The sequence below is a fragment of the Antedon bifida genome, chromosome 4 (assembly GCF_963402885.1).
Source record: "Antedon bifida chromosome 4, ecAntBifi1.1, whole genome shotgun sequence".
NCBI lineage: Eukaryota > Metazoa > Echinodermata > Crinoidea > Comatulida > Antedonidae > Antedon > Antedon bifida.
Genome location: NC_136229.1, coordinates 23,533,164 through 23,556,191, shown reverse-complemented (window position 1 = coordinate 23,556,191; position 23,028 = coordinate 23,533,164). Strand labels below are relative to the sequence as shown.

The 23,028-nt window shown below is 35.0% G+C and overlaps 3 protein-coding genes and 1 long non-coding RNA gene across 5 annotated transcripts in view; 1 reads left to right on the top strand and 3 right to left on the bottom strand.

Moving 5' to 3' along the window:
- Window positions 1-2,665: 2,665 nt before the first annotated feature.
- LOC144841057 (carbohydrate sulfotransferase 11-like) lies at window positions 2,666-7,115 on the bottom strand. Its single transcript, XM_078697230.1, has 4 exons — window positions 6,905-7,115; window positions 5,667-5,793; window positions 5,225-5,283; window positions 2,666-4,613 (listed from the first exon to the last, which is right to left on the bottom strand). The coding sequence occupies exons 2-4, from the start codon at window positions 5,767-5,769 to the stop codon at window positions 3,744-3,746; spliced, it is 1,032 nt and encodes a 343-aa protein (XP_078553356.1). The 5' UTR covers window positions 5,770-5,793; window positions 6,905-7,115; the 3' UTR covers window positions 2,666-3,743.
- A 1,464-nt stretch (window positions 7,116-8,579) lies between these two features.
- LOC144841041 (uncharacterized) lies at window positions 8,580-14,783 on the bottom strand. 2 transcript variants are annotated; one of them, XM_078697201.1, is made up of 7 exons: window positions 14,216-14,783; window positions 13,983-14,164; window positions 11,753-11,907; window positions 11,167-11,282; window positions 10,872-11,003; window positions 10,170-10,231; window positions 8,580-9,751 (listed from the first exon to the last, which is right to left on the bottom strand). In XM_078697201.1, exons 1-7 carry the CDS (start codon window positions 14,600-14,602, stop codon window positions 9,058-9,060), a joined length of 1,728 nt encoding a protein of 575 aa, XP_078553327.1. In that variant the 5' UTR covers window positions 14,603-14,783; the 3' UTR covers window positions 8,580-9,057. The 2 variants fall into 2 exon arrangements, with proteins under 2 accessions (XP_078553327.1, XP_078553325.1); XM_078697199.1 differs by having other exon boundaries at window positions 13,983-14,783.
- Window positions 14,784-19,217: 4,434 nt separating this feature from the next.
- LOC144841168 (uncharacterized) lies at window positions 19,218-21,801 on the top strand. Its single transcript, XM_078697389.1, has one exon. The coding sequence runs from the start codon at window positions 19,218-19,220 to the stop codon at window positions 21,792-21,794; it is 2,577 nt and encodes an 858-aa protein (XP_078553515.1). The 3' UTR covers window positions 21,795-21,801.
- A 682-nt stretch (window positions 21,802-22,483) lies between these two features.
- LOC144841071 (uncharacterized) overlaps window positions 22,484-23,028 on the bottom strand; it is an 83,385-nt gene continuing 82,840 nt past the window's right edge. Inside the window, exon 2 of the long non-coding RNA XR_013611986.1 lies at window positions 22,484-22,879. This is a non-coding gene — a long non-coding RNA (uncharacterized LOC144841071). The remainder of the gene's footprint in view (window positions 22,880-23,028) is intronic.

Below are 23,028 nucleotides of genomic sequence, written 5' to 3'. Positions count from 1 at the left end.
ACCTTACGCAAAGATTTAGGACCACAATGGAAATAAGTTTGCCGTCTCGGTACTTTTTTTGTGTTTTTATCCTATTGATTTTATATCAGAATAAAGAAATAAAAACATCGTATATTTTCCTTCATTTCTAGCAAGATACCTAGAACATTTATTTATTAATACGTCATTCATTGCCCTTTGTATTTGAAGGTCCCAAGCCTTACAAAAAAAAAGCAGAGGGGAAACTTTTGCAATGGAGTGTACATTAAATGGTTATTTGTATGTTCTTGTCATGAGTATTTTATATGTATTTTAAGAGCAATTCCACTACAATTCATTTTAATGTGAATCAAATAATTCCAAACCCCAATCTTTTATTCCTGAATATACACTAATTTGTGTTCATGCATATAAGTGCAGAGCTTTTCAACTGTTATTACCGTTTGCCAGTGTTTTTTTATTTTTAATCCTGTCTCGTTTTTGAAAGCGAAATAAATTATGTGATATTGAGTTCAGCCAATGATTACATGTAAACAATTATCAATTGCATTTATGTCATATTGATTAATTGATAAAAAGCAATTTATTTCTTAATTGCTAGCAATAAACCTAGCAGGAGGATGATATTTTAACCTCTCAATTCGAAAGATTTTGTTCAGATTTGATTAATTAGTAACTTGAGGTATTATGTGATCATTCCCGTTAGGCATACTGCTTCTATTAAATTAAAAAAAAAGTGATAAATTGAAATAATAAATGATGATTAAAAAAGATATCCATAATGCTATCCAAAAGAATAACGCCCGTCTCACTCACTAAAGCTTTGTTCCCACTTGCAAGCCCGCCGTAACTAATTTGACCAATCACAACACGATGTGTCGTCCACAATGTCGCTTGTGATTGGTCAACTCACTTGAGTTGCGCCTACGCGTTACGTTTAAATGGAGGGAACCAGGACCGTCTTTCCGAAGCCAAAACAAAATTATCGGTTAATTTTTAACCAATCAGGTAATTAATTAAACAATAAAGTGCGCATGATCAGTCATTAAACCAGGTGCCCAATCAAAACGCAACAATGTGTCAAAATGTTAAACATTATCTCATAATAGGCTCAAGCCTAAGGTACACAAGGTCCATGAATGTCGGTAATAGAAAAACTATCTAAATATATTTTGGAGATTTTATTATTTTCCACAAAATTAGAGATTAGAGATATTGCTTGAAATTGAAATTTTAAAGTGTAAACGAAATTTTTTTTAATTTAAAACTTCTATCAATTAAAAGTCGAAGAAATTCAGGTCTCGGTTCATTACAGTCGTCATAGATAGATTGATTATTTATAATAAATAGGTTTTTGTTTTTTATGCCTAAAGCGACATTCCAACTTTCTTCATTCAATTTTGTATACGATTTTCCATTATTTAACATTCTTCCGTTCCATGAAACGAAATAGGTGTGACGTCAGCAGCTTTAAGGCAGATTACACCGACGAGCGGCAATGCAAATAAGAATCTGTTATTTTTTATGATCATTTACACACAACGCGGAACGGACCAACGGTTTCCGCTCAGGATAGATACAGATTCTACGTGTGACAAGCTACGCGGTTTTCCGCTTACCGTTTACCGCTTCTGTGTAAATTGGCCTTTAGATACGGTATTATGAAATCACGAGAACCGTAATACAGTGACGTACCTACACCATCATAATATAGTATAGTTAGGTTTATGTTGTTTCTGAAATACTTTAGTTGATTGCTTTGGATAGATCTTGAGGCCTTGTATGCTTATTATGTTTTTGAATGGATTGTCATCTATAATTGGGACAGTGATAGCATTAGTTATTGGCAATCCTAATATGAGCCTAAGTACGGTAGTACATGCTTCTTTGCAAGCTCAGTCTGGTGGTCTAGTTAAGTTATACCGTAGGCCTAGTTTCTTTTTCAGTCCATACGAAATGTATAACATAATATTACATCACTTATTGTTTTTAAGAATTGGAGTAATTGTTTTCTTTGAGGCGCCTTGAAGATAAGGATTATATTACGGTAATATGCTGAATAAAACTGATCCAAAAAGACGTAATGCACTTTCGTTTTGTTACTGAAAAACTTGATATTTACTATTATTTACACAGAAGCGGTAGACGATAAGCGGAAAACCGCGTAGTTGTCCCACGTAGAATCTGTATCTATCCTGAGCGGAAACCGCCCGTCCGTTCCGCGTTGTGTGTAAATGATCATAAGTTATATTTGTTGGCGTTAGCCGTTGCGAGATCATGGCTTCAATACTTACGAATTAAAAATAAATTAAATTAAATCCCGTTATGGACTTTCTTTTGTTGAATAGCGCCGTCATTTTAATTGTGGCCATTTTAAACATTTCAGATTAATGCATGTTACTGTGAAGTTAAAATGTGTTGGCTTTAATGGTGTGTTCCTAAGGCGACTAAAATGCCGTACACATATTATAGAATTAATTGCTGTGTAAATTGTATCAATTTATCTTGTCTTTTTAATGTTTGACGTCATTCCATTTTAGTAGAAATCTGGTTTGTGATGACTCGAAAGATTGTAAATCACGTTAGTTTAATGGCGGTGTCTGTCCATTGTGTTTCGGCTCAATTATTCAACAAATTTTAAATCCTGAAATGCAATTCATTCATGTACAAAAGACATAAAAATATATCTTTTTAAAAATATCTTTATTTCTTCTGACAAAAATACAAATAGTAGTAGTGGATCTGTAGATTGGTGGTTAAAGTGCTTGCCTTCCAATCTCAAGGTCCAGGGTTCAATTCCTTCCCCAGTGCCAGGGTTGTAACTCACGACTCTTTCAATTCCACTCCATAAGCCTCAAATAAGACTTAGTTTATAAGCACGATAAATTACAAAACAGTTTATCCATCCTGTAATTGGCGAGTTTCTCGCTTGGATGGGGTTAGAGTATGAAATTAAAAAAAAACGTTTTTAAACCGAAAAACTCGTATAAAACGTTATAGTCAAACATTCCAGTAGTGTGTTTTCAGTGTCTGCTTCTCTCATGGAGAAACCGTAATGTTGATTTTTAATGTTATACTTCGGGCAGAATTTACTTCTCAATCACGCTTAAATGTTTGCAAAATTTAACAGTGAACTTCGGTCGTTTACGTTCTGAAATTAAATCATCATAGGGAAGTATATTGTTTCTCACTGACACTTTTACGTAACGTTAATGCGATGTGATTACATAATGTCGATGTGGTTGCATAAAATAGATTTGAATCCATTTGAATAACGTCATTGTGATTACGTAACGTCGATGTGATAACGTAACGTCAATGTGATTACTTATAAAGATATTATAGTGATCATTGATGCGATAACGTAACGTTAATGTGATAACGTAACATTAATGTGATAACGTAACATTAATGTGATAACGTAACGTTAATGTGGTAACGTTAATGTGATTACATAACGTCGATGTGATAACGTAACGTCGATGTGATAACGTAACGTCGATGTGATTATTTATAGAGATATTATAGTGATCATTGATGTGATAACGTAACGTTGATGTGATAACGTAACGTCGATGTGATAACGTAACGTCGATGTGATAACGTAACGTCGATGTGTTTACGTAACGTCGATGTGTTTACGTAACGTCGATGTGTTTACGTAACGTCGATGTGTTTACGTAACGTCGATGTGATCACGTATCGTTGGTGTGATCACGTATCGTTGGTGTGATCACGTATCGTTGGTGTGATCACGTATCGTTTTATTTTGGAACAAAGTCTGGTTTATCATAACCAAACAATATAAAGTCGGTTTTATATAATTTCCACAATCCCAAAATATGTTCCTTACTGAGCATAGAAAAATATCTCTTGTAAGTCGCCTCATCCGAACTATTTGTCGGTCGGCTACTTTCTGAGGACAAATACTTGACTTTGCCACTGATGTTCAACCTGTCTAATAAATACTTCGATTCTGTGGTAATTTCTTCTAGCTTGCCAACGAAATCGTATTGCAAATCACACGGTGAGCACAGTTTATGCATTTCCCGCCAATGATCACTCCAATAGTCGTCTTTTTCGAAATGCTCTCTTTCGCGCACATGTATCAAGTAATTGACGAATTCTGGCCACGTTACCCCTTCGCCTGTTTCCAAGTCATGCTGAGTTGGATTCTTCCGCCATCGTTTGATTATCTTTTTACCGTAGTTTTGAAACAATGGTTTTGCCTGGTAATTTTGCAAGTTTTCGAATTTGTTTTTATATACCGAGAGAACACGTTTGAACGGATGTCTAACGAAGAAAAATTTGGTATAATTTGATATGGCATGTTCTTGCTGTTGATTTGTGTATTTATGAAAGAAAGGTAGTTTGCTCTGCGCATGAACTTCTTCAGATGTTAGACCCTCGACACTTGTTCTTTCCCCGTAAAGGACCATCAATATTCGCTTCCAATTACTGCAGCCTACCTTTGGGATAAAACAATACATTAATTTATACTCGTCCAATACGTACAAGTGCCTCTTGGTGTAGTGCGATAGATTATTATGACGTCTACTACAGTGCTGATGGAAAAGACGTCTTCTTTTCAATTGTCCGCTCTCTATCATCATATTTCGGACGCTGTCCATGCGCTTAAGAAAGAATGAGAAAAACATTAATTTTTACAACCAACAACAAACATAAAATCATGAATCATTTTTATAAGATTAATTATGACTTATATGAATTATAGGGCCGCATAGATAAGCATGGGCATAGAATATCAAATAGTTTGTGCCATCAGTTTTCATGCAAACCAGATGTGTGGCCGGCTTAATGGTGACTTCAGGTTGCGGACCTGTGGCCGTATTCGCCATTCACACTTAGGCTAAGGGAAACACCATTGCAATAAAAGAAATCTAAGTGAATACAATTTAAGGGAAATACTTAGATATTCATTGAGTTATGTTATAGTGAAATACTTAGTATTTAAGGGAAATATCTCACTTAAGTGTGATTGGTGAATACGGTCACTGAAGCCTGGGTAGGCAGGCCTACCCATCATCAAAATCTGTAACGGTTTTTTTTAATAGTTGAGAGAGATTATTGTAGATGGTTAGGTTCACATTTACATTTAAGAAATAGGTCGGCTATCTTGTTTTGTAATTCAACATAGAATTAACTAATATCATGCATTATTCATGAAATTATTTAGTATTTAGTCCCGGGGGAAAATGTCGCTACCCGCCCTACTTTGCCTTACCTTTGTTAGTTTACCGTTGGGGCCTACCTCGAATCCCATCTCCAGTAATTTATGCTTATCTAAAGTTTGAAAAATATAAATGTGTTAATGTATACGTATATGTTAAACTTGGTTTCCACTTGAACGCAACGCAAGGATGTAAGCTCAACGCAAGTTAGTTGACCAATCACAAGCGACAGTTCCGTCGCGTTGTCATTGGTCAAATTGCTTGCGGTGCCCTTGCGTTCTTTTTTTTTTATTGGTTTTTTATATTTTCAAATTTGCGCTTACGTTCTTGCGTTGCGTCCAAGTGGATACGGATTTTACTCGACAGCTATATGATTGTCGAGTGGCGCGTCGTGAAAACGAAAGGTCAAAGGCCACTGAGCAATACAATAAGAAGTGAAAGTGTTACACTCATGTGGCACTCCTTATAAAACCAATAACAGTGAATATTACTTACGATGAATGTAACTGCTCTTGCCATAGATCAACCAATATAATAAAAGACCAGCAGTTAATGAAAAAATGACCCGGAAGTTGATCGTGACCCTACAAGTGCGCATTGTTAATCCGCGTAACTGTATCACCTGAGAATAAATAATGTATATTATTGCTATCATTATCCTTTGTCAATATGAATGATTTTAATAGTCCACAACAAGAATCGAACGGTTCGGTTTGGTACAAGATCTTAATTTTAGGCAATGGAATTAAAATGTTTTGCTTTAATTATTGTTTTTCAGTGTCCCAAACGGCGCCCCGTAAACAATGACGTGCGCCCCACCCACAGAGTAATTCCCACCGTTATCAAACTCCCCACTTACAGATAAATCCAACTACGAAGACGGAATTTATGACGTAAACACGTAGAAAATATATAATGCATGACTCGTGTAATTTAATCGACGTGCGATTTGTACCGTATTTATTGTATTTTACTATAACCATGGGGGAAAATATATAGATATTTCCTCCATGCTATAACCATTTATCCATTTTACAAGGCCAATAACGTTAGGCTTCCTATCGGATTTGTTTAATTGCATTAAGGGTGGTATTATCGATTCACACGTTGACGAACTATTATGATCTAACCAGGGAGGCATTAAAATAATTAATAATTATTTTATACCTCCATGATCTAACCATTACGCAAACTGTATGATTTTTAATTGTTACTTAATTAGACAGCTCTTACAGAAACAATTTAATTGCACCTGAAATGCCATTGTTTTTTAAACGTTGATGATGGCGCCATACTAGTAAACAGGAACTACAAATCGCAATTTCAAATACAGTAACCTTAGTCCTATTTATTACGTTCGTTATTGCTTTAGAAACAGCTACGTGATGTTGTATACTTAACTCACATACTACACGTCGTGAATATGAATGTTTAATACCGCCATAATTTTTGTAATATTGGCATATATAGGAACTCGTTTGACGCGGTAATTTCCGCTATAGCTTGTCTTTCAAGTAGGTAATATGTATGTTATAGCATAGAGATATTATAGTGAACTATAATATCTCTATGGTTATAGTACGCGCGAAACTATATTACACGCCCGCAATAGCATAAATAGAGATAACCATTGCATTGCATAATAATTTTCCTGCCCGAGTGTTACTACTATATGCAGCCATATACTCTACCTCAGGTAGCAGAATACAGTTAATACTAGGCCTACAACTTACGTGGAGCTTCAATGTAGTGAATCTCGTACGTACTCCATGCAACTCTCCCCTTCTTTTCACGTTAATCTTTTTAAACGAGAAATGCAGGGCGGAGATTTACAAACACCAAGAGACGGACTTAAATACGTCGTTGCTTTTAATTAACCAGTGAACCATGACGGCCCATTTACAATATATTTAATGTGCGTGTACACATGTTCAATTGTATTTATATTTATACGCCAATACTGCAGACAATAAGCAAACTACCAGAGCATATCGCAACCACAACGGTGGGCTTTATTCATTGTTCATTATGAAAATAAGGACGATCAATTATCGGCTTTATATAAGACCTAATATTAAGGCCGGGTAGAAGTACTTTACTATCAGGAAGCTGTTCTAATTAATAACTCCTTGTTGCATAATGCACAGCAACATGATCCTTTACAGTATTGGTATAACCATGGAGAAATAAGTTAATTTCTCCATTGATATAATAACCATTACTAAATAAAGCTTGGTTCCAAATAGGGACGCAACGCAAGGATGACGTTCACACAACGCACTTATTATATTTATATTGACCAATCACAGGCGACAGTTCGGATGATCCGTTGCTTGTGATTGGTCAAATCACTTGTGCTTCCGTCCTATCTCGTTTCGTCCTATCTCGTATAGTTAGATCAGGCTATATGGCATTATCTATACAGTATAAACATAGGCAACGTCTGTAATAATAATAATAGTTATTGATGCAGTTACCACGAATACATAAGTTTTGTTTATAGGCTTACTGCTTTTGGTTGTAGGCCTACAATATGAACTTGCGATTCATATAACAAATGGACATTCGTATACTGAGTTGATTTTCCACTTTTATAGGACGCGAAACGCATAAACGTACGCAACGCAAAAATTGACCAATCAGAAACAAGCGACGGGTAATTAATAAAATCGATACATGGTCTGATATGTGTAAACTTAATTAAAGTGAAAATGTATTAGTCGCCATAGTAGATAATGTCTTAAATAAGTCAAAGATGCTCTCCAGGTGCAATACCATCATGAGATGGAAGCGCGTCTTATTTTAATTAGTCAGTACATTTTATTTGTGTTTATACGTACTTATGTTTATTTTCTATGGACCAGAGAGATTCTAAAATAAAAGATTGCATGAATGAATAATCCAGCGTTCCGCAAACTTTTTATTTCGTGGCATAAAAACCTGTTCCTGGAACCAACCCGCGACCCAACTACCCTAGTCTAAGACAAAAATCTGAAAAGATGCTTTAGAAATCAATTTAGGGGGAGTGGAATGTTAGAGGCTGTCAACATAGCCAGATATCCTAATTAATCCCTTCTGATCACTCTTAAGCCCTGTTGACATTTTTTTCCTTGTCTCAAAATGGCGGCCATTTTTCAAAATGGCCGCTAATTTTATATAAAATGTGCATAAAATCAGATCTAAATAAGGTAGATACACAATCTTGGTGTCTAAACACATGTACTTCACACACGGAATCCAACACTTTAGTGTTTTCTTTATATTGAAATGGCGGCCATTTTTCAAAATGGCGACCAATTTTATATCAAAGGCACACACAATATTTTCAGAAACATTAAACCATGTTAAAAGGCGCGTACGACCAGCCATGATCAGTTTCGCTCTTTAAATAAAACAAGTTTGACGCGATTTTGCATAAATATATTCATTTATTCCAGAACGTACAAACAGTATACAAACTATGTATGTACAACACCAATAATAAAATACAAAACAATTACATTTTGATATTGAACAACAACTTAAACTATACAGTGTATATTTATAAAACCCGTTCTATATTATAAAACAGTATAATGGTTACATATATAATACTGCATTGTTAAAATGTTGAAATATATAAGAAGATCCGTCTAAAAAAAGTTTTTGGTATGGAGGGAAGGATAAGAGACTACTGCGGTATTTTTGCACTTACTGCAGTAACATGAAAGCACACAATTTTTATTCAATATGGCAGACTTCATTTCATCGACTACTGTTACTCTAGTAGAATAGTGCCTATATTTTATTGTTCTATGCATGCTCGTAATCGTCTGTCATGTTGTTCACGCATGCTCATACGTGTAGGCCTACGTCATGTTTATACAACGTTGTAAACTATGTTTTTCTACTGCGCCTGCTCATAACATGTCTGTCTCATAGATTTTAACACCGAATGTACATTGTTGGATCCACTAGTACCATAATGAGCTTCGGCACTAATGACTGTTTGATCAAAATAAGGAGTTTGTGTGTCACTATTAGAGTACAGTTCTTGGTATCTAATGTTTCCATGGTAACCATTATATCTATTGTTCGTATCTATTTGCAATTGTCCGTTTCGGAATGTTGAAGATGACGAATCGCTACCGTCGGGACTGTTGGGTTCTCGCTTTCGTTTCCGATCGACCGATTCCGGGTATACTTGGTTTATAGGGGTTGTTGTGTCTAACCAGTTGGTATTCGATAGTTGTAGGTCGATTTCAGTGTGAACGGGTTGTTCGGTTGTGATTGGTGGTGATGAATAAATAGACTGTAGTTGCTTCAAGTTCGTCTGCTGCGCGGTCGTGGCTAGCAACAAGTCCCGCGTGCTGTATGACGTATGATGCGGTTGGTAGTTTCGTCCTTGAAAGTGATCAACGGCATGTGGTCCAATCTGAAAATCGTTTTGTGGATGTCGGTAATACGACATATTTTCTGCCATTTGTCCAACGTGCATTATCCCTGGCATCGGGTGCTGGTGGATTGGTTTATATGGATAAGCTAATTGAGAGTGTCCTTTAGAATGTAGAGTCGTTGCTGGGTGATGATGATCGCGCGATCTATGAATAGAGATAATAAAAGCAATAATTATTTCGGTAAATTACAGTGCATAATGTAAAGAATTTTGATAATGTAAGAGTACTCAACATTTTCAATTCATGACATGGAAATAACTACTTAATCTGTTTACTAGTATCGGCCCTAATGATTGGTTCCCACTAGAAGGCAACGCAATGACGCTAGTAATTGGCCATTCACGTGCAACATTTTAGATACTGTCGTCGCATGTGATTGGTCAATTACTAGCGCGTATTTTTGCGTTGCCTCCCAGTAGGAACCGATCACTAGGCCTAGTTCAACGTTTGTCAAACATGACTTGGTACAACCCGTACTAGTGTAAGCGGTCTTTACATGTTGAAATGTTTGCTGACATTTGACATTTTAAAATGTACAAACTGTATAGTGATGTAAACTTACCCATCATAACTGTCTCGGAATCCTTTTGCAAATGGGTTATAGTCGATCTTTAGTTGTGTAACCTGTAATATAAAGCACCAGATTATTAGTTTTTCCAAGAGCTGATTGATGTTGTCTTATGTATTTTCATCTCAATTGTATCCATTGTTGCGAAAGTATTGCTGCCACCGGTGTGCGCACGCAACGTAACATAAAGAAGGTACTTAGACTTTTGGATAGATAATATACTAGAAAAACTTTAAAAATGACAGGGACGCCATGAATGAAAGTTTTGATCTCTGATGACGATGCATCAGAGACGATGCATCAGAGACGATGATCCAATCGAAACGTCGAACCGTGACATCCTCTCATTATCAATTTATTTATTTAATTATTTAAACATAATCATCTTGGTTTTTGTTTGTAATTTTGCTAAAGTTGCTTCCCACTTGGACGCAACGCAGATAATGTGACCAATCACGACGTGACGGATCATCCGAACTGTCGCCTGTCATTGGCAAATTCACTTGCGTTGCATCTACGTCGAGCTTAATTACTAAATACTTGGTTCTCACTAGAGACGCAACACAAGGATATGACCAATCACAAGCGATATATTATTCGCACTGTCTCTTGTCATTGGTCAACACGGTTGCGTTGCGTTTACGTCCTTGCGTTGCGTCCTAGTGGGAACCAATCTTAATATTGCAAAGTACGTACGTCTGTGTTTTGATAAGCTGTGACTGCGTAGAATTGAGTTTCTGGAAAACAATGTGTTAGCATCTTATAGCGCTCACTAATATCCATTACGTGTATACGAGGTTGGTACTTGTGCATCGAATTAAGAACAATCTGAAAAAGAGAATGAATAAAATACTATAGTTAGAACAATACCATTTTTGAGTAATCTGGTACGCATTGTTTCGTCTCTAAAATGAAAAATTATGGGCAGTGGAAACTATACCTCGTCTGATACATAATTAAAAATTATCTAAAAGTATAAATATTCACTCACGTATCCATTTTCTTTGCCTTTGTTATTGGTCAATTTGAGTTTGTTAAACGTTATGTCTTGTTTCATCCAATGTTCGCCAGTGTTCGGAGAGTCTGGGTGCATGTACATCGTATTCCCTGCAAAATACAAACATAACCTATTAACATGATTTGCAACCACAGTAATTGCCATGGCGCCCTCTATAGATTATAAACTTTTTAGAATCCTCTTGTTAAATTTCCTGCGCGTTTAGTTGGCTACAGCACGTTTAGCTATCGAAAATAGATAGAGGGCCTACGTACTCAGTTCATTAGCCCATAGAAAATATATCTTTTTTATATATATTATATTTTTACAGCATTTTTACTTTGTATTATGTACTACATCATACTACTTTCTTGTATATACAGTAGTTGTCTATTTCATTATCTCACTTTTTTTATCGAATGCTCTTCCTACACTTTATGTGACAACATAATGTAATCAAATTAATATGGTAGTGATATGACGTCATCGTGCCCATATATGGGTAATTTTTTTTGTCACATAACGTTTTATAGTGTAGTCAGAGCTTATGTAAAATTCAAATAATTCTGTTGTTCTTTACCCTTTGGAAGATGTTCAGCTTGGCCTGTCGGAACCCATTTTCCTCCTTGAAACTTCCAGTGGTTTGGGTCAGCAAGAGGCATGTCTACGAACACATTGTAGGTTGAAGTCGGGTTCAGACCGGCTAGGCGAAAACCTAACTGCGGGAATATCCGCCTGTGTAAGAAAATAAACACATTTATTAATTTGATGCTAAACATCATTTTATAAACAAATTTGTTCTCATCTTTGTTGAATTGTAACTTCAAATAGCATTTACAGCTCAGATAAAGCAGCCATAGAACCCTACATGAGGTTCAATATAGATATAATAGAATATAGATTATTAACTAAAAATTAGGGTTTCATATGCGATAAAAATAAATATAGATCAGCGATCGGTAATAGGAGGATGCCTTTCAAAATGAAATACTGTATTATTAGTACTGTAAAAATGTGCTATATAATTAATATAAAAAGCAGCAATTGTACTGATGAAGAGCTAGTGCTGCTGCTCGAAAGCTCTGCTAATTTTCTGACTGTTTTACTTTATGATCGTTTTGATTTAGCTTTTTGCTTATTTTATGTTGTATCTTCATTGAGATCTATTTTTTTTCTTCAGTAAGTTGCCTTTGGATTTATAAAAAGCAGTAGAATTACTTTTGTCAACAAAGTAATATTGATTTTTTGTTTCTTGTAGAAAAGACAAAATAAACAGTTGAATTCATTTTGATGAATATTGCGTGAGTTGTGAGGGATGTATTTAGACATAGGCCTATTATCTTTCGATATTTTTATCATGGAGGTAAATGGTTTTTATGAAGACAAAAATAATACGTCTTTTATTCTTGAAAAGTAACCGAAGTGTATATAACTTTACTAGGGTGATTTCGGCATGTATTTGTTATATATTATTGCTATCACTCCAAGGGTCCTGGGTTCAAGTCTCGTCACATGTCAGGACAAATGAATTACAACTCCACTCCCAAAGACTTATAATATTTTGTTGTAGAGCATCTTGTGTATATGTATATGTCTATGTTTGTCTTGTGAACCTCTGAGGGTCCCTAATGATCAGCAATTGCTGGATGGATCACCCTCATTAAATATGGTCAATAAAAAAATGTACATTTTATAATAAATGATGTACAGTTACATAATAACAATAAATCAGTATAAATGTAAGTTTAACCAGGGAAGAGTGAAATTATAAATTCATTCTTCCCTGGTTAAACACTTCATTTTACTTGAGTATCGTATTTATTTGAAGGCTACTAATTGCAATAATCTATTTGCCTCATTATTTCCGGTACGGATTATACTAAATAAATAAACTGTGCTGTCGGCGAGGATCATCCGCCTATAATATGCATTCATCCATGCTATCAATTAGATATTATACAATTAACCATTAAACTGATGTTAAATACCGCCGATGATAACACTAATCAAAGATTATGTTTTAAAGGGTTTATCGGCGATAAGGATTATCGGCAACGCTTTTATTTCGTTCCTAGAAAATTAACAATGAAACACGTGTTAAGGGTTCTCAACAACTTGTGGATTATTGTACTTTATAAGAAATCTTGACAAAAGTTTCAAGTGATAGTTCTTAACTATTAGTCATGAATTCAGTTCCAATTAGGCAACAAAAGGAATCGATGCGATTACGAAACACTATCAAAATGTTAGAATTTACAACAAATATTTTTAAAGTATACTCTATACGGTCATTCCTTTATGGTGAAAGATACAGTATTTTTATAATATAAATGAGTTACTTTAAGTTTAATTACTTTAAACAAAAATGAAATGAAAAATATTATAATAAAAAATAAACTATATGAATGTGTAACACTGTACATTAAGATCCTGTCAAATTGTTTTATTTAAAAATAATTATAATATCATGGACGTATACAGTACTAATTTATATGTATTATAAATAATAGATAATATTGAAGCTCATGATTTAAAAAAAAAGGTAAATAAATTTTCCAAAAATTCCGCTTAAACACGTGCAAGTCATTCATTGGAAAGTTCGCGGTTTCAACAACAATGAATCCCTTAACAACGTCAATCCCCCAAACGTGTTATTATATTATATAGGCCTACAGTAATTCACAGAAGTCTATAATCTGGTATGTTGGTACTTTTACGTTCATACTAATTCTTATGTTCGACTAAATGTTTCTAATAACGATATTTAAAGACATGGAGTAATAAAGAATGTAATACTTAAATGAACTTACCTTCCTTGTTTTGTAATAATCATCTCGGTGCCATGTTGATGGAATTTTAACCACAATTCTCGATTACATAGAAAGACAGACACTTTAGACTGTACACAACGGCTCATTGGCAAGTCCTGGCCCTCTGGCAATGTTTTCTCTGGGTCCCTGGTAACATTTGGCGTATGTTCACCGTTTGATGGAACGCTAGCCGGAGGAGCGACGTACGGCTGATCTGTTGGAGATACCTGGGCTGGGGAAGCATCGTTTACCGTCACCGCAGACGCAGCGAAAAACGGTTGATGAAAGCCGGGATGTGGGTACGACGAAGCTTCTTTATTTTCACTGATTTCTGACACTGACACAGATCCTTGGATACAATTCCGTGTTAAGGTAGAAGTAGTTGTATTTTTAGTCTCGTCTTGTTTGTTTGTTACAGCTTCGTAGGCTTGATTGCTTTTTTCAGTATGTCCGTAATTTAACAAACGGTGAATGGAGAAGTTATCTGAATTGTCAGCTGTGTCTCCTAGAGTCGTCGCGTCAGACGATAAATACGTTGTAAAGTTAGTAGTTTCAAGCAAACCTGGATAGGAATATGGTATTTGTGTTCCGACATAACCGCGATCCACAGCACTTAGCATATTCAGCAATTCGTAGTTCAATACAGGTGAGGAAGAACGATAACAATTATTATAACACTTTGATTTAAGGTGAGAACCTTCACACGTACTGATTTTTCCTGTGCCGACAACAACTATCCGGCATGGGTTAACTCAACCAAAACTTCGAATGTGATTCAGTGCGGCTATTCTTAAGACCTTGCTAAAAATTTACCCCTTCTTTGTGTACGATACAATACGTCATAATTAAAATCGAATCCCCATTGGCCAACAGCAGGCAAAAGGTCACTGCCCTAACTGAAACAAAAGCCAACAAGTTCGATTACGTAACACCTCGAGAGATATGACGCTATACAATACTGTAATTGTTCTATGAGCTCGTTATGAGGATAATGATGTAATTACTCTTATTATACTATGCCATCTTTTTATTCTCTTTAATACATTGTTAAAATGTTGCTACTGACAGTTTTAAGATATTAATATACTTTATATACACAGTGTATTATCTTATGAAATTTGTATGTAATGAAAATATATTAAAATTTAGCAAATATTTATATTTGCTATTTTTACTATTGCAGTGTAGTCATTTCAATTCATATAGAGTAATTCCAGTGTAGGCCTATTGATAGGTAAGCCTATCCAATTAATTCCCTCCAAAATTCAAAACTGGTTTGTTTTCACGCGAGAATACAGATAGCTTTAGTTATTATAAAATCAATATTTGTGCTAACCATTCTCAAACACAAGATATCCTTAATTAATTCGATAGATTCATGCCTCCTACACTTCATAAAACTGTCAAATTTTCGTTTTATTTGTATCGGAGTATTGCATAATGGTATTTAGAGGGAAAAGAGTAGCGCCATTAAGTTAGTCGTTATTTTCCTCCATGTTTTTGTCAAAATAATGCACCTCAACGTGAATCACGTGTGCATTCGTCATCAGTTATCAAGATTATTATATCATTCGCATTTTTGTATCTCCATTGAGATGATCCAACCACTGATACACGCAACATTGTCATTTTCCAGTGCTTATTTTATTTGTATCGCCATTGAGATACCCACAGCATTGTAATTTTTTATCAGTAATTTGCCTTTTGATTTATATTATCAGTTAGATACATCATGGAGAAAATATACTCCATGGATACATCTCCCTGATAATATCATCATTCCCGCTTAAGCAGCATGCCATCACTTATCTCATGCTAAATGTTTACTTTTGTACTGTAATCATTATCTTCAGCTTCCGTTTGGGTTTTGTGAACGTGGGATTTAAAGATTTAAAACTTTCTAACTAACCTTAAAATAAACTTATGGCGATATTCCAACATTACACAATACCTCTAATTGTAACATTGAATTAAGTTGAGTGTTAGACAATAGAAACGTAAGAACTCGACTGTGTCTATTGTTCGTATTGATTGGTTAGACCTGGGAGGAGTTGCTTTTCATTTGTTACCGTCAAAAGACGTCAGCATGCCAAGAATGACGGACAGCGTCTGTCAGAGATGAATAAAGCTTTTTTTAAAGTATATAATTGTTGTTCATGTTAGTAATTGCTTGGGCAATTTAATTGAACTTAAGACCGTGTTCTTCGAAAAGTCTTTTCGGAAAACTGGATGAAAACAGTATGTGAATTCCATTACTGATAGAAATTGAACAAGTAAATGTTTGTTTGACAGAGTATTGTAATTTAAAACGAAAAGAGGCATAATAAAAATGTAATTTAATGGCAAATTTTAACTTTAAATTAACATTTTTTATGCTTTTTCTTTTATTTTTGAAATGGAATTTTGATGGTTTTGTGTTTCATTTATTTATTTGACCAGCATAAAATCTAAAATTATTTTTGTGTTTACGGGATCTCAAGCTAAAGTCAATCCAAGTTATTTTAGGCAATGTTTGTTTTGTTACTGTTTATGTTTTTTGTAAATTTTGCTGAATCCATCTTTGAAACTGTTGAAACAAATACTAATACAAAAAAAAAAGAGGCCTGCAGTTTTTTCTCAACTGTAAACAGGAAATATACATATTGTTGGGTAATTAAATTGATTTATTTAAGATATATATAGGTATACATAATTATAATTAGATTTAAAAACGATATATATACTTGATATAGCCGGTGATACAATGAGATCGGATATTATTAATTTATATAGGCCTAAAGAAGTGTCAGACCAGCATCAACATTATTATTTTTAAACACATTTAAACCGTGAACATGAAGCAGTATTGTTCACTTAATTCTTTACACCTCGCATTGGTGCTAATTATTATACAAAAACACGTTTTTCACAGTAGATGTACAATACACAACTTTCTACACATGGGAATAAGTGAACATATGGACAGGTGTGTGCTTACTGTGTTTATTGTAATTGAGATATAAAACATAGATACATGTTTATTTTTTTTAAATAGTAAAATAGTATTAGTAGTAAAGTTAGGCTTAGGTACAATGTGTTGCCAAAGGAAATGCTGCAGACCTGAAGTTGAGAATGTCGTCGATTCGGTTGTTATGCTCAGTCATATTCTGGAAATATTCTCAACCTTCTTTAAGAAACACATGGTTTTCCATAAACCTTGATTTTAATTTTGTTTAAAAACTTGATTTGCCATAATTGTTGTTCATATTTATTAGTAATTGCTTGGGCAATTTAATTGAACTTAAGACAGTGTTCTTCGGAAAGTCTTTGGGAAGACTGGATTAAACAGAGCTACGTGAATTCCTAATACTGATAGAAATTGATACAATTGTATATTTCTTTTACTTGCTTGTCTGATTCATATTCTAAATTGTGTCTAAGTACTCTCATTTGCACTGATTAAGGGCTAATTTTCTGGCTGTTTTACTTTATCGTTTTGATTTAGCTTTTTGCTTAGGCCTACTGTATTTTATTTTATATCTCCATTGAGATCCAGCTACTGGTACCCACAGCATTGTCATTTTTTCAGTAATTTTCCTTTTTATATTGAATATATCACTTAAAAAAACAAAATCATTATTGATAACATTATTGATACATGAATAATTGTGATTCTATTATTGGTTTTTAAGTTTGATGTGACGTCACATGTACAAGGTACAGTGTGTACATGCAGTATACTTTATTTTGAGTATTTAATGATTGAGTGACGTGTGTAATTCTCGATCATTGGAGAAAAAGTCAATATGACATGCCTATGATGGGCCTAGATCGTTTATTTTAAAACTTCACATGAAGCCAGTCAATAAATATCATCTGTTAGTGTTATATCTCATTGTTTGGTCTTCCAAGTGGGCGTTATTGCTTTGTATTTTGAAAAACACATGCAGTGATGTTTATTAACTCTTGCTCAGAAATTGTGTACCAAATGTAAACACACTGTAGATACAGACTCCTGAAATAAATGCGTACAAATTAAGAAAATAACAGTATTGAACTTGTTAAGTACGTCCGTTTTGGTTATGTGTTTACTTTCGCATGCTCGACCAACGAAGAAAAATAATCGAATAAAAACGTGTATTCTACATACTACGGTATTCGCTTTCATTAAATCAACTACGTTTTGTATTGTGTCATCATGCATACTATTTAAACAGTGTACTGTAAATCCGTCAACATATGGTTGGTGCATCCTCCTATCGTGTCTATTTAATTGGAGTGAGATTGACTACTGGATCAACCACAGGAATATTGTATACTATCGCAAGGTAAATACTAACATTTCTTAATTGTTCATTACACATTATGTTGTATTTTAAAAGTTTTTATAATATTTTCTGTAACTTTATTCTGGTATTTATTTTACTGTATATGGAATTATTCAGTAGATCTTATGTTATATAGGTTGTTGTACATGATTGTCTCTAAGCTTGGAGGAAAACAAAATCTCCATGATCTAAGCATAGAGATCTCTATGATCTAAGCATGGATCTTTATATGTCCATGATCTAAGTAAGAACGGTTTACTATCACCTCAAAGTAGGCTATCGGTTACAGGCCTACTCCCTTATTACAATACAATAGTAACGTATTAATTTGACTGGTGGACTGAAGATATACAGTAATGTGGCTTATCAACATAGAATTTATTAACACATTTTGTCTATTAATAGTTTTTTAATAGATCAATTATTGGAAAATGCCTAGAATACATTCTTTAATCGTACTATTAGTTATAGTCGTCTGACAGTAGACACAATTAACACAGAATCTTGTTAGTACGCAATTAATGATTTGTGGGCTAAAGAGATAATCGTAGCTCATCAACGTAGAATTAATATCAGTACATTTTGTCTATTAATAGTTTGTAATAGTTTGATTATTGGAAAACTCTTTAGAATCGTTTGTAGGTGGCCTAGAATTTTTCATCATGGAGCTATTATATACAGAATCTTGGATCTAAAATTATTAGACAATCGGCAAACAGAGTCCTGTGGCCGTATTCACTATTCATACTTAGGATAAGGTCTGAAACTATAGGGAGGAGTAAATAATTACCCCTGCTGGAACCCAGATTAGGCTTACTATTTAGGCTTGCAATGATTAATTAAATACCGTGTATCAACTAGGCTAGACTCATAGTTAATTATATTATATGTCGTCGATTTATACTTATCTTTCAGATAACACACTGCAATGGATAGATCTACGCGCTGGATCATTGCACTAGTCTTTAATCTGAACATCATTGGTTATGGAACAGGGCATTGTGACGTCACGTGTGACTTTGACGATACAACGAACACAACAGACTGCACCTTAATGAACCTGACATGTTTCCCAAAATTTGATCTTCGAACAAAAATCCTTATCTTGAATAATAATCATATCCAATACATTGAGGAGTATGATCTGAAGAATTCGACACATCTTCAAGTTCTCCAGATGAGGGATAACCTTGTTGATCATCTGGTTGAAGGGTCTTTTGTTGAAGCTAATCGTCTTATTGAGATCGACTTAAGTGGAAATCATATCAATGATGTAAGCATTGGAGCGTTTGAAGGATTATCTAAACTGAGGTCTTTAGATTTATCTAATAATCGTCTTAGTCATCTTCCAGATCTGAATGAACTTGTTTCTCTTGAAACACTACTTGCTGAAAATAATGATTTCTTATCAACACCTGAACTCAATTTACCAAAACTCACGAAACTATCTCTTAAACGGAATTTTATAAATCACGTGGTTGATGACAGTTTTAAAGGACTGCCCTCATTGGTCAATTTGGACATAAGTATGAACAATATAAATGCATTTATTGCTTTAGATCGATCTACGAGTTTTTTAAACATTAGAAACGTTGATGTTAGTCACAATTCCCTGACGAGTTTCCATTTTGAAACTGATAGTGCTATGGATGTTTTTGACTTATCTTACAACCATTTGAGTGAGTTAGTCATTAGAGCTGGGGCTTTAAGGTTGCTCAACCTAGAAAGTAACTCCATAGCGGATCTTCTGGATGTTAGGTTAACTGTGGATAGCATCGATAGTGGTAGAGATAGTCACCATGTTGTGTCTCTGACAAAGCTACTTATGGATTACAACCAGGTTGAGTTTATCGTGCCATCCTCATTTCAGAATATAATTACAAACGTTGACGTCATTTCTTTAAATCACAACAGAGTATTTGATGTTTCGCCGTTTTCATTCACCAAACTGAACTTTATCGAACATATTTATCTCAATAATAATAATATTCAAGAAATTCGTGACGGGACATTTTCACAGTTACTCCGACTGAAGATGATTGATATCAGCGGCAATTATATACGTCTTCTTGAAACTGGCGCATGTGCAGATCTCCCTGAGCTTTCTAAAATCCAAATTGGTGGAAACCACGACTCTCAATGGCTCAGTAACTTGTCTATTGCCTTCAACAGTTCAACATATCTCAGAGTTCTTGATATCTCGGGTAACAATATAATTAATATTCCTTCAGGATTTTTTGATGTTCTTGGAAGAAGTTTAATCCATCTTATACTAACTGATAATATGTTAGCTACTTTGAAGACACAGTTCTTGAATGCTGACGTCATTGAAGTACTCGACGTAAGAAAGAACTTGATTGAAACAATTGATGATGACTTCTTTCAAAATCAGATACATCTTACAGAACTGAACATGAACAGTAATCCAATACATTGTGATTGTCGTTTGAAAGCATACCACACGTGGTTAAAACAGAACCATTTTATTGATCTGGTTGTCTGTGATGGACCGCCTAATCTGAAAGGAAATAAAGTGGTCGATCTTACGGAGACACAACTGCTATGTTCTCTACCACGTGTTAATCTAAACGATACTATGCTTTATATAAATGAAGGAGAGGATGTTTTACTGATTTGTGAGTCGTCTGGAATTCCTAAACCCATTGTTTCCTGGTTATTACTAAACGACACCGCACTCACCGAAACCGACGCTCCAAAATTTCAAATGTTTTCCAATAGTTCTCTTAAAATTACGAATATCGTCTGGGAAGATCGAGGTGGTTATTCGTGCGTAGCATCTAACTTTGTTGGAACTGTTAAGGAAACTATTCAAATTTACCCTATACATGTACGAGAAACACTTGAGGATGCCGGGATGGTGGCGGGACTAGCGATCGGAATAGCCGTCTTTGTCCAGACGTTTATAGCTTGTTGTTTGATTTACTACTGGATGTCGCGCACAGTGCAGCCCAGAAAGACTAACAACAAGTTATTGGCCAAAGCCTATCCAATAGAACGCATTGATCGCCACAGTAAGAAATCGATTTTAAAACCTGATGATGTTGACGTTGCAAATGGCGCTTTAAATAGACCTGCGCAGACGACGTATCAAGAAATTCAAAGTGTACTACTTACGGACGATGTGACTATAGAAAATGCTACAGACGTGGACGCCATTGATATTTCACTAGATTCAAAACATGATAATCAAATTGATGCCTGTTTACAATCTACAGAAAAGTCTCAGAGTGTAACCAACTTAAAGCCACCTGTGGTGAGACAGAATACTGCAGAAGCTAATGCTAAAAGGTCAAAAGCGAAGTCATCTACAACAAAACTGAATGGTCAACAAAAGGAACACAAAAGCAGTTTAGTGGCGACTCATAACATCATAGCATATGCAGACCATGGTTCGCCACGAGACCAAAGAGATGATGACGAAGAAATGATCGGCGCCATCTTTAATTCATCTTATGAGCAAGATACATCGGAGACATATTTTTGAGTATCAGGGCAAAATCAGAATGATGACGTTGATAAAGATTACGTCATTCAGTACCTTATGGCGATCGGTTCGCAGGAGTTTAACGAGGATCTCTTAAGCTTGGTTCTCACTAGGACGCAACGCGCACGTAGACGTAACGCAAACGAATTGACCGATGACAAGCGACAGTTCGAATAATCCATCGTTTTTTATTGGTCAATCCCTTACGTTGCGTTACGTCATTGTGCTGCGTCTTTAGTGGGAACCAATCATTATGCACCACATGCCAAAGATCGGCACAGTTTTGACGTCACTCAGTCCGAGTCGTCGCACACTCAGAATCTTCATATTGATTGTCTTCATATTGATTGTCGTCGTCCTCCTTACCATGATTAGCTGCTTTCGTTTCGGGATGGTAGACGAAGAAAACGGAAACCGTCACGATACCGTTCCGGAAACGAAACAAGCTACCGTATCTTCACAATCATCAAATTTGCTATAGACTCAGTCACGCAACAAAATGCCAAAACATGTATATATTTAACACGTTTTATTTATAGTATACATTTGTAATTCCATGCAAATAATGTTTTACAATGCTTAATAAATTCAGATCTATTTCTTTAGAATTATTACAAGGCTTTCAAAGCTTTGGTGTAAAATACAAAAATATATTTATATAATGTGCGTATATTGGTTTTTAAATGACAAAGAATGCTAATTTTACAGCAGTAATACAAAACTGTGCAGTAATTTCGTGTAGGCCTAGAATTGTTTAAGTGCAGGTTGACCGGAAGCAGCCACATTGTACCTCCTATTGGTCCATGCTAAAACCAAAACAACAGAGCACAGGGACTCATTTATTTATGGTCCGTTCACGGATGCTTGCCCCGTTCTTCGCTTAAGCCTGTTTTCCTGTCGACGTTATTCGACGCTATCGTCGTTGATCGTTAACAGTTCAACGACGATCGTTTAAAAACGATCAAGTTGAAATAATAACGATAGCGAGTACCCTTTCCTGTAAATCGTTAACATTTCAATGTTTACGTAGAAGATCGCCGATTATTGTTAACGATAGCGTCGAATAACGTCGACAGGAAAACAGGCTTAAATATATCAGTATCATAGAGCCTGCCTACATTGTTTTAATTTACTCTAAAAGGAAATATGTATCAGATTCAGTTTAGAACCAGCAAACACTAAGCTATATACAATCCTAGTTCTGTATAATTTTACGCAGCGAGTTTTGTAATCG